This window comes from Beta vulgaris, chromosome 3 (assembly GCF_026745355.1).
Source record: "Beta vulgaris subsp. vulgaris cultivar EL10 chromosome 3, EL10.2, whole genome shotgun sequence".
NCBI lineage: Eukaryota > Viridiplantae > Streptophyta > Magnoliopsida > Caryophyllales > Amaranthaceae > Beta > Beta vulgaris.
The window spans coordinates 56,382,884-56,395,155 of NC_079204.1; the positions used below are offsets into that span (position 1 = coordinate 56,382,884).

Here is a 12,272-nt window from a genome sequence, read left to right on the forward strand (position 1 = left end):
TCAGTTCAGCTCAGTTGTGTTATGCCGAAAAGAACATACCCTACGTTCATTTTAGATACATGAATTATTGAAAATTTTGCACCATTTAAATGCTACTTTAATTGGATTTCAGAGCTAATAAATATATACAAATGCTATTTGTCTTAAAATGAATTTTCAAAATATTAAAAATTTTTATAAGTTTTATTGTTAACTAATTAAAGATATTAATAATCAAATTAGTGCATTGGTATGTGTAAATTGTGATAGTCAACATGAAAGTATAAATTACAGTGGAATCACATTTGACATCTCTTTAATTTGGATGTCAAGTGTCCTAATTGTTTTTATGAGCAAAGGTACATATAACATAGATAGCATTAATCATATATTACATATAGAAATAAATAAATAGATATAATACAAAAATCAAAGTATTGTAGTTACGCGTGGAAAAAGAAATTACCATATATATTAACTTCAAAACTTCAACACTTACATTTTTACAATTGCCAAAGAGATGAATCTAAGTAACCAACGTGCATAAAGATGAAGAATCATCTCATGCAGGAAACCAGCAAGAAGACTTAGAAACTAACCATCATTAATTCGTGCAAAAGAGACCGGCTAATTAAGCTAGATTGGCTAGCAAATGAAATTTCAGCTACTCACTCTAATAATTGAAATAATTGCTTAACTTTTCTTTTATTTCCTAGCAAGTCTCTAAGACTCACCATTAGAATTGCTCTAATCATTATTCGTTCAAACGAGACCAGCTAGTTAAGCTAGAAATAATTTTTAATAAAGAGGAGATAGTTAAGCTAGTAATTAATGCTAATAATAATGGATTATATGGACTATGAGTATCGACTTCATAATATTCCGCTAGGTAAGTTGTTTCTTCTCTTACGTAAAATTGCTTAACATACCATGCATAAAAACACTTTTCACTATATTCATGGTTTTTTGCAATCAACATTCAACAATTCCTCCATAAAAGCCTTCAAATTCCTATCAGAAGATCCACCTTCTTTAGCAGCTTCAACAGCCAATTCCTTCCAATTCTTAGCATTCTCTTTCATCTCCTCACTCTCCATAACAACCTCCAAACACCTCTTAATCTCCTCACTCTTTACCAATCCACCTTCTTCTTTACTAACCTTTACCCTGACCCCAATCTTCCACACATCTTCAATCAATTTAGCATTCGTTGTTTGATCTGTCCATTGTGGGAATCCAACCATGGGGACGCCAGATGTTAGGCTCTCCAGTGTCGAGTTCCATCCACAATGAGTCACGAAGCACCCTATTGAAGGGTGAGATAAGACCTCCACTTGGGAGCACCAAGGCACTATTAACCCTAGTGCCTTGAGCTCCTCCATGCAACTCAATTCACTCTCATTATGTTCTTCATGTAAATCCTTCTCATCCTTCTCATTTTCCCTAATGACCCACAGAAACGGCCTGTGGATCTGTATAAGAGCTTTGGCTAACTCCTCCATCTGTGTCTTGGATAGCACCGAGATGCTACCAAATGACACATAAATTACGGACGAATATTCCTCTTGGGAATCGAGCCATTTCATGTAATCCGAATTATTAGATTTTTGGAAAAGGTCCCCTCCGAAAGACTTATCGGAGGGGTCCTTTCCATTAAAGAAGGTGGGAGGAAGGAGGGGACCAATAGGAATTAATTTAAATTTTTCAATAGCCTTTAATGCATCAACTTCTAAAGCCTCAAAAGTATTCACAAGAATCTTTGGTTTCTCTTCTTTATCTAACTCTTCCATTTGCTCTTCAAATGTAGGGAGGGCAAAGGTGTAAAGAAAAGGATTAGAAGGTAAAAGGAATGAAGGGATATCATGGGATTTGAGCTTTAATGGCAAGTTTGGTAATTCTAAGGACCATAAGGGGTCTTTCTCGCAGTCATAAATGATGTCATGATACCCATTAAAATAGTAGTAATAGATATCAAAAACTGTGGCAGGTTGTATCCATAGTAGCGCAGATGGCACGTGAAACTTACGCGCCACCTCGGCTACCCACGGTAAGAGGAGTGTGTACACCAAGCATGTTACCGGCCTCCCCTCGGCAACGCTATTTTCGAGTAGCGTTGCCAGAGTTTCGGCCCCGCGCTGGCGGAATGTCGAAAGGTAGTCTAGGACATCTCCGTCAGTGGCTCTGAAACCGGCGTCATACCCATCGGAGAACGTAGCAAAAGACATGCCACTAGGAATTTTGGCCTTGTCGAAACAACGATGGGCGGAGGCGGCGGTGGAGAAGGTGACATGAGCCCCAGTTCGTAATAGCCGCTTAGCGAATTGGAGGGCCGGGTTGACGTGGCCTTGGGCAGGGAAGGTCACTATGAGGAAATGAGGCTTTTGCTCCTCCATAAAAGGTGGCGCGTGATTCTCAAAGTTTAAGTGTAGCAAGTGACCTTGGGATAAACAAACTTGAGGAGGTTATGAATTTGTTGTGGTGTTATATTCTTGGTGATCGTGAATATATTTATGGTAAGTGTTTGTTGCATGCATGTGATGGGGATTGTTTGTGGAGTATGGCTTATTTATAGTGATTTATCCACATGCTTGATGAGTGACGTTTGTGGTGACGATTAAGGGTTGTTTTTTGAGATAGATGCATTGATAAAGAGTTTTCATATGAATCTATCTTGTACAATAGTAGGAGAATAAGTAATTATTTACTTGATGATTGGTATTGGGGTGGCAAATTGCAAAATTGGATCTTTTTGCCATTTGCTAGCCGACTTAATTTGTGTGCACAATATAAATATTAGTTGTGATTGGTGATCTAGTGGTGAGTGATTGATAGCAAGCAATATAATATCAAGGAGAGAACATATTTCGCGGATGAGTTTTTATCTTGTAAATGTACCCTTTGTATTAGTACTCTATATGTATATAATAGTCATTATAGAATATAGTTTTTTGTTTACATGAATACATATGGAGCTATTGATGTAGTCGGAAGCACAAAGGTAAAAGCAAGCGATAATTCCTATATGAATGAACAGATTTACAAGCGATAAATCTGATAGATGGCTCTGAAATTCACTAGAAAGAGAGAAATTCTAAAAGAATTATTATCAAAAGTTAAGTTAACCCTAGTGACAAAAGATTGTAAATAGTTTTTATAAGGACCTAATACGAAAATTAATAAAAAAAATAAACTTGAACTTTATTAAAATGATGTTTTTGGATCCTAAATGAACTTTGACGGCTTTAAGATCATGTAGGTATTAGATTCTAGCACTGGAGGCTAGCTAGTAGAATTCATTTCAGCAGTTTTTTGACGATTTACTTATCACCGTGGAACCGAGTAGTCATCCTTTATACGCCGGCTATACTCTTCGTCAGTTATCTAGTTTAGTTGATAAAGTTTTGTGTAGGTGGTATCCAGAATTTGAGATCGAATCATTGCGTTTAACCGCTTTCTTACATTAATATAGAAAAACTTGCCATGCATCATATTATTAACAAAACAATAATTGGTTCATTTTCCAAATTCTTTTATTTTAAAATAAAAATTTAAGTAAAGATTTATCTATTTCTACTTCAAGAGATAACGTTCTATTTTTTCTACTTCCTCCGTAACAGAAATAATCCTCAATTCCTCATGATTTTTCAAACTTTTAAGCTAGTACACAAATTAAATGTGAACGTGTATCATAATGATCAAAGTAAATTTCCAAAAAATGCATGCCTAGTAAGAAAAATCGATAAAATAAAATCAATTTTCGCCAATTCTACTGATTAAAACATTCAAATGTGATTTCTGGATAAAGTTGTATGTCACCACAAATTTGCACGAAGACATTTGACAGCTCATTCAAGAACTTACTGGATACATTAATATGCCTTGTTTGGTCGAGCTTTTTTAGGGTTTGGAAACAAATTCAGTAATCTATATCCATTACTGCTTGTTTGGTTTGGATAGCGTCGTAGTAGGTTAACCATTATCCTTATTTGAGGGTAATCCAAACCCTCCAAATGTTACCATCTAAATTAGAGGAGTAACAAAATACTTCTCATTATCTTATAAGTGATTTCTTTTCATTGTTGAGCTAAACACCCAATAATATAATAGTAGTAACCATTATTGTTAATGTTCCTCCCCTTTACTATTTGAATACATTCCCTTTCCATTCCTCTCTTTAAACCAAACGCCGCCTAAGAGTTCACTAAGATTAAACGAGTTTATGACTGAAAGCTGTTTGTTTGGACTATATAAGTGTTGATACTTGTAATCTTTGAGATTTGAATATGGTAATGAATAATAATGATGGTAGTTAGAAGATTGATCAGATTGAAAGAGATGTCAAGGAGCTAGGTAGAACAGGGATCATGGAATTAATCTATAGAACCTCCCATAATTAACAAGTTGATGTGATATATGAACATGTGGGATGTTAAATTGTTAATCAGTGGATGAACATACCTTTTTCTTTAAACCTATCCTATCATTTGAATTTTGCGTTTAAGTAGGTTGCTTTTTTTTGTCCTGTCTTACATGAATTTGATTGATAATAATAAATTACACAATTAAAGAAAATCATGTTTTTATAAAATTTTATTCAATAAATAATAATAATAATAATAAATTTTATCCGTTTCATATTAAGTCCGGCACGTTTTAACTTTTACATTATTTGCATGTCATATTTTGACCATATTTTTTAACTAACATATTGATAAGTCATATTTATATATAGTTTTTAGGTGCATTTAGGTTGCATTTTAGAGCATTTAGTTTCATATTTAGGTTCATTATTGCATTATATTCTTAAGTTATGATTTTCTATTCCTATTCGGTATGTTTTTCTTGTTTTTGATGAATTTCAGGCATTGATAACGTATTTGGAGTATGATTAGCTAAACTTGAGGATTAGGAGCACTTGGAAAGAAGCTACAATGAATAAGGATCGTATACCAACAAGAGTTGGCTCAAGTGGTAAGCAGCTTGATGTCGCTTAAGGGAGGTCTCGAGTTCGAGCCTCACCGTATGCAGAAACTCTTGTTGGGAGACTCACCCACCAAAGCCAGGTGTGCGACCCGGGTCGGACTCGGATGTAGTCGGAGCAAAGCTCCGGTGAAGGGTGGGCAACAAAAAAAAAAAAAAAAAAAGAATAAGGATCGTATGGATATGTCATAGTACGAGTTTGAGCAAAAAAGAAGCGGAAAATCATTAGAAGAAATGTGAAAAAGGAGTCATGTCTACTCTTCTGATCATAACTTTTGATGTGCTTCTTAAAATAAAGTAATTCCATCATATTTGGAAACTAGATTTGAAGAGCTTTCCAACGATAGGTGGCACGTCCCGAGGAGACTTTTATTCAAGGAGTTATGCCTTTCGGAAGATTGCACTGTTTCTGCTGGAATCTGCCACGCGTACGCGCGAATGACTAATCCGCCCATTAATGATTTAATTAAGACTTTCCTTATCTTGTAAATTATTTTCCTAGTCATATTAGGTTAAAAGATATTATTTAGATAGGTTTTCATTCTTTTTCTCTCTCCTCCCCTTTCACGTTATTTTTAGTTTTAGGGTTTAGTTTAGTTTTCTCTCTCTTTTTCTCCCCTCTCTTTAGTTTAAACCCTAGTTTTTCATGTTCATCTTGAATTCATTAGTTTTATTATTTCATTCTCTCTCTTTCATTGATTTCCTTTAATTATGTTTTCCTTTCTCTTTCTAGATGTAGTTTTTATTCTTTATTTCATGATTGAGTAATTTTTATATCTAGGGTTTGGGAATCCATGTTTATATGTTATAATTCTTGATGGATGTTTATTGATGGTTTATTAGTCATTGTTATTTCTAATTGATTAGTGTTTATATTATTAATCTTGCAATCTGATCAATTGTTTGATTAAATATTGCTAATATCGAGTCATAGATCGAGAGATAGTACTCTTTAGAGGCTTACCTACAATTAGCAAATCTGATTATGTTGAGCGACCGTACTAGCATATGTTGATTTGAGAGCGTTAATGCCTGACCAAGGATTAACCTGTGCTCTAGATATCTGATTAATGAACTATTGATGATATTTTGATAGTTTATAAGTATAAACATGGTGAACCATTACCCTAGATCTTTTTTAGTTTGATTTTCGTAGTTTGATTAGTTTAGAACTTTAATTCAATATTCTTGATCTTGTTTAGTTTCTCTATACTTAAACTAGATTAAAACGACCATCTCTCTGTGGATTCGACCCTACTTACCCTACTACATTGTTAGAAGGTTTTGCAGGAATTATTTTTGACGGGTGTACGACAACCTATCAAATTTTGGCGCCGTTGCCGGGGAGACGGTATTGTTTTATTTAGTCTTTATTGTTGGTGAAACTAAATTGTATATTATTTTTTTTTTCCTTTTTGTGAATATTTTTTTTTTTTTTTTTTTTTTGTATCATGGAGTCATGCTATTTTGATGATGGGGATAATTATTTTGCTAGGCAACATAGTAATAATTCTTGGAATTCTCATGTTTACAGTTTTGATGCATCATATCAAAATCCTCTCAATTTTTACATGAGTTCCCCTGAATTACCTCATATGTTATGTGAACCCATGTGCATACTAGTAATTCTAGAGCAATTTTTTCTTTTCCTCAGTATGAGAATGAAGTGTTTTGGAAGTATTATCATAGGCTTGGTGATTTTATTGGTCCTAATCATGGAATTGAACTGTGGGATATGTGCCTAGTGATTTATGAGGGGTTAAATGAAGAAACTAGGATGGTGGTAGAATCTATGTGTAATGAGGATTTCTATTCCAATCACCTGATTATTGTTGGGATTTAATTGTGTGGTTGGCTAGGGATACTTATGAGTGGGAGATGTCTTCATCTGCTCTTTTACCCCAAACTTACATGACACCACCATCAGTAGATGGTTTTGACCCTTCTTTCCAATTTGAATGTCAATCTGCTCAAGATTCTAACCCCAACCCATTTATTTATGATGATACTGAGGGGTGGATTTTTAATGAGAGCTATTTGGATGATGATAAGATTGAGAGAAGTGCTAATGTGATGGATGTTTTGCAGGAGGAAGAAATCATGGTTGAAATTTCCTCTTCGGAGGAAAGTCAAGTTGAGAGTGAGGTGATTTATGAGTCTTTATCGACACCGTATACTGTTTTTGAGTCTCATGTTCCCTTTTCACAACCATTTGGCCTTATTCCTTCTTCTCCCATATTATATCCTCCATCGTTCCTTCTTTCTCCCCCTTTGAATGACTCGCGTGATAACGTAAATAATGTACATTTAGTTTCTTTATCTTCTTTTGAGTCATGTAAAAAGACTAACGATTTTTCTTTTTCTCCTTCTTGTAAATATAATTTTTCCTTTGATTTTTCTTTTTGTAGTTTTAATAATTCTTTAGTATTAATTTTTTTCATTTTTCCTTTCACTCTTATATAATATGCTCTGAGATGTCTGCAGGAGCATATGATAAGCTTCTTAGAGCATTGAATTATTATGAGTGATCTACTAATCTTCAACGGTCATGCAAGACTTGAAATTAGCGCTTCTCGGGAGGCAACCCGAGTTTTAACTTATTTTGTCTCTTATTTTCTTTATTTTTTATTTTGATTTTTATCTTTGTTTCATCATTTTTTTTGAGTGATTTTACTGATTATGGTGTGTTTTGTGTATTTGTTGTAGGTAGAACGGGTTTAAAAAAAAAAAAAAAAAAAAAAAAAGAAGAGACTTGTCAGACCGGGCAGATTTTCCCCCACCGGGCGGATTTTGCCCTATCCGGGCGCGCAAGCAATTTATGAGGCCGAAGATTTTTACAAAAAAATTGGCCAGGTATTGCTTGCCCGGTCAACCGGGCGAAGTCGCCTGACCGGGCGGGTTTTTGTGCTTGACCGGGCGAGGTGAACTTTCAGAAAAACAACGGAAACCCAGCAAAATCCCCTTTCCCCTGTTTGTTTCCTTCGTCCTCATGCTACTCTGCTTCACGCTTTCTTCCCCCTCTCATCACAGAGCACCGACCACCGGTTTTCCTCGCCGGCACCCCACGATCTCTTTGCGACAACCTCCTGGTCTGTGCAGCAACCCAGCGCTCTCCCACATCGCCGGCTCTTGCCCTCTGCCCAGTACCGCGCCAGTCGCGACCCACCGAACCGTCACCGCCCACTACACCGCCATCATCACCCCCATTCTATCCACCACACCTACGCTACATCACCATCAATCAGCTTCGCCTCTTACGGCTTCTTGCCGCTGCTCCGCACCACTATCAAACCACAGTCGCACCTCTCCCTTTCTTTTCTTTCGTTTCTTTCTTCTTTCTCTTTTCCTGTTATTTTTTATTTTTCTGATTTTCTTTTCCTTTTCTATTTCTTTTTCCTTTTTTTTTAATATATTTTGTTCTTACTTTTTTCAATGGACTTTTAATTTTTTAATTATGGTTCTTCTATTATCTCTCAAACAGGCATCAAATTCTCAAGTTTCTTTGTGAACATTATACATGATTTTTGAGTATTTTGATCTTCTCCCAATTCATTGGTAGTAAGCATCTTTTCCCTTATATTGTTGTTCATGTTCATCGAATTTTTTCTTGGATTTTTGTTTTGATGCCATCTTGTTGAGAATCTTACACATTGATTGAATTATTGTTAGGATTGTCGGGATTGTGTGTGGTTTTTGTGGTTTGTGGCTTTTGGTGGCGTTTGGTGTTGGTGATGATGGGTTGTTTGTTCTTTCTCTGAACTGGTTTTGCAGTGAGGACACTGCAAATTCTAGCTTGGGGGAGGAATATTCTATCTTTATTCTTTCTTAGTGTAGATTTCATTGCTTTCGTAGGATGTTGCACGGTTTGTACTGCTTATTAGGAGTGGGAGTTTACGTGTAACCAAAAAAATTGTACTGCTTTCTTAGTTGCATTAGCATATTTCATCTCATATTAGATTTCATCTCATTTTAGTTGCATCTATGGGACTACTGCTAAGACTTTTTGAGAACCTTGTTGATATTTTACTACATTTGTTAAGTGTCACTCATCTTGTTCATGATACTTCATAGCACGATTGTTTCGCAATGATTGTTTGTGGTAAGATTGATTGATCTCTCTCTGGCTCGATTTAACATTACTATGCAGACACCTTAACCTAAGTGAGCTTTTGTGCCTATAAACTGACGTATCTGTGTCAGTTCTGTTCTTTCATGTGTGATTAGTTCCTCGTTGTTGCATTGATCTTGACTTTGACTTGGTACTCCTTGATATTTGATAGTGCATACATTTTGATATGATTGAGGCGTTTCATTTGATGATCTTAGCTCCAGAGTTATTCTTGTTTTCATATTATCCTTCCTTCAGCCCCGCTGAGCTTTTTCTGACTTTGTTTGATTAATACCTACATTACAAGCCATTGCCTCATTTGATTCTTGTCCCAAGCCTAGCTTGGGGGAGCGAATATTAGTTTTGGTTTGTTTGTATTGAATTGAAGTGCTCTATTTGTGGTTAGAAGGATGAAAATATGTTTAGTGAGCTTGAAATTGAAATGAAAGTTTGAAAAAAAGGAACAAAAAAAAAGGAAAAATGAAATGAAAAAGAAGTGAAAAAAAGAGTTGTGAATAAAGTGAAATAAAAAGGGTTATGATTGAATTTCTTGAGTGAAAAAGATTGTTGATTATATTTGGAGATTGTTGGTTGTTGTAGGGAGTTGTTATGACTTTTATGGTCATGTTTTCAGTTATATGATGCTCCCCCTTCTTGGTTTTTCCACCACAATTCCCAAATTATTTCCATACCTTTAACCTCAGCCCCATTACAACCCTTAAAAGTCCTCTTGATCATTATGTATTGTATTGTTGAGTATTAAGTGAGTCAAAAAGTCAAAGTTAAAGAGTATTTGCTTCATCTGAGTCGACTGATTTAGGTTGAGAGTCATTATTTACCCTTAAACACATGAGAGATTTGAGTGCACATAACTATAGTGAGGTCTGTCATGTTTGGTTAAATCCAGTTTGGAGAGATGGTTTGTGGTATGATTGGAGAGTCGATTGCGATACATGATATGCTATGCGGCTTTGTTCGAGATTGTTTCGATGCTTGGTTTATGTAGTGATTATATCTCTTGTGATTTCAATTGAGTGTTTAGCCCTGTTGTAGTCCTATATTGTAGGTTGTCTAACTTTTCCGATGTCTATGTCTTATTGCTTGAGGACAAGCAATGGTTTAGCTTGGGGGAGTTTGATAAGTCATATTTATATATAGTTTTTAGGTGCATTTAGGTTGCATTTTAGAGCATTTAGTTTCATATTTAGGTTCATTATTGCATTATATTCTTAAGTTATTTTCTATCCTATTCGGTATGTTTTCTTGTTTTTGATGAATTTCAGGCATTGAAACGTATTTGGAGTATGATTAGCTAACTTGAGGATTAGGAGCACTTGGAAAGAAGCTACAATGAATAAGGATCGTATGGATATGTCATAGTACGAGTTTGAGCAAAAAAGAAGCGGAAAATCATTAGAAGAAATGTGAAAAAGGAGTCATGTCTACTCTTCTGATCATAACTTTTGATGTGCTTCTTAAAGAGTAATTCCACATATTTGGAAACTAGACTTGAAGAGCTTTCCAACGATAGGTGGCACGCCCGAGGAGACTTTTAGTCAAGGAGTTATGCCTTTCGGAAGATTGCACTGTTTCTGCTGGAATCTGCCACGCGTACGCGCGGATCACTAATCCGCCATTAATGATTTATTAAGACTTTCCTTATCTTGTAAATTACTTTCCTAGTCATATTAGGTTAAAATATTATTTAGATAGGTTTTCATTCTTTTTCTCTCTCCTCCCCTTTACGTTATTTTTAGTTTTAGGTTTAGTTTTAGTTTTCTCTCTCTTTTTCTCTCTTTAGTTAAACCTAGTTTTTCATTTTCATTCTTGAATTCATTAGTTTTATTATTTCATTCTCTCTCTTCATTGATTTCCTTTAATTATGTTTTCCTTTCTCTTTCTAGATGTAGTTTTTATTCTTTATTCATGATTGAGTAATTTTATATCTAGGGTTTGGGAATCCATGTTTATATGTATAATTTTGATGGTGTTTATTGATGGTTTTATTAGTCATTTATTTCTAATTGATTAGTGTTTTATATTATCTTGCAATCTGATCAATTGTCTGATTAAATATTGCTAATATCGAGTCATAGATCGAGAGATAGTACTCTTTAGAGGCTTACCTACAATTAGCAAATCTGATTATGTTGAGCGACCGATAGATACTGAGCATAGATTTGAGAGCATTAATGCCTGACCAAGGATTAACCTGTGCCCTAGATATCTGATTAATTGAACTATTGATGATATTTTGATAGTTTATAAGTATAAACATGGTGAACCATTACCCTAGATCCTTTTTAGTTTGATTCTCGTAGTTTGATTAGTTTAGAACTTTAATTCAAATTCTTGATCTTGTTTAGTTTCTCTATACCTTAAAAACTAGATTAAAACGACCATCTCTCTGTGGATTCGACCCTACTTACCCTACTACATTGTTAGAAGGTTTTGCAGGAATTATCTTTGACGGGTGTACGACAACCTATCACATATAAAAACAAATGGTAATACATATGATGTTTTAAGATTTATCTCATTTTCTATATTATCAACTTTTTATAATTTTTACTAATAGATAACTAAAGATATTAATGGTCAAAGTTATGACTTATTCATGGCCACTCATAATCTGATGTGCATAATTAAGACCTAGAATTTAATTAATATATTAAATAATATTGGGTTTGAAACCAACAAAAATAATGTTATTAAGTATATGTAACTCTCATTGGTTTTTTTTCTTGCTAATTCCTTGGGAAATACATTATAGAATAAGAAATAATAGTTATCTTTATTAAAGTGAGAAGGGTTCACTAATAAATATAGCAATGCCCTTGCTTATTTGTTATTTTACTAGTTAAAATGAAAAAATAACTACTAGCTATTAGTTTGACAACCAAATACATCTAAATAAATTAAATAACTAATGTTATTTATAAGTCAAACCAACTAATATTATCAGCAAATCAAACTAAATCAATGTAATTAATTAGCTATCCACTATCTTTTTATTTCAAACAAGGACTATTAACTTAAAAGACGTGTATATATATATAGTTTATTCACTATTAAGTTATATCAAAGCATCGGATGTAAGATTTTATAATCTACTCTCAATAGTTAATGCATGCAACTAGAGTTTGAAATGAGTTGGGTCGTGTTGAGCCAACAAGACTTGTATCAAATTGAGTCATATATGGAT

The 12,272-nt window shown here is 34.4% G+C and overlaps 1 protein-coding gene across 1 annotated transcript; it reads right to left on the reverse strand.

Moving 5' to 3' along the window:
* Positions 1 to 429: 429 nt before the first annotated feature.
* LOC104889728 (UDP-glycosyltransferase 75C1) lies at positions 430 to 2,614 on the reverse strand. Its single transcript, XM_010675026.4, has one exon. It carries the CDS (start codon positions 2,370 to 2,372, stop codon positions 936 to 938), a length of 1,437 nt encoding a protein of 478 aa, XP_010673328.2. The 5' UTR covers positions 2,373 to 2,614; the 3' UTR covers positions 430 to 935.
* Positions 2,615 to 12,272: the final 9,658 nt, after the last annotated feature.

Bases quoted from the DNA above. Each gene is read 5' to 3' on its own strand.
- LOC104889728 (XM_010675026.4), bottom strand. From the start codon at position 2,372: ATGGAGGAGCAAAAGCCTCATTTCCTCATAGTGACCTTCCCTGCCCAA.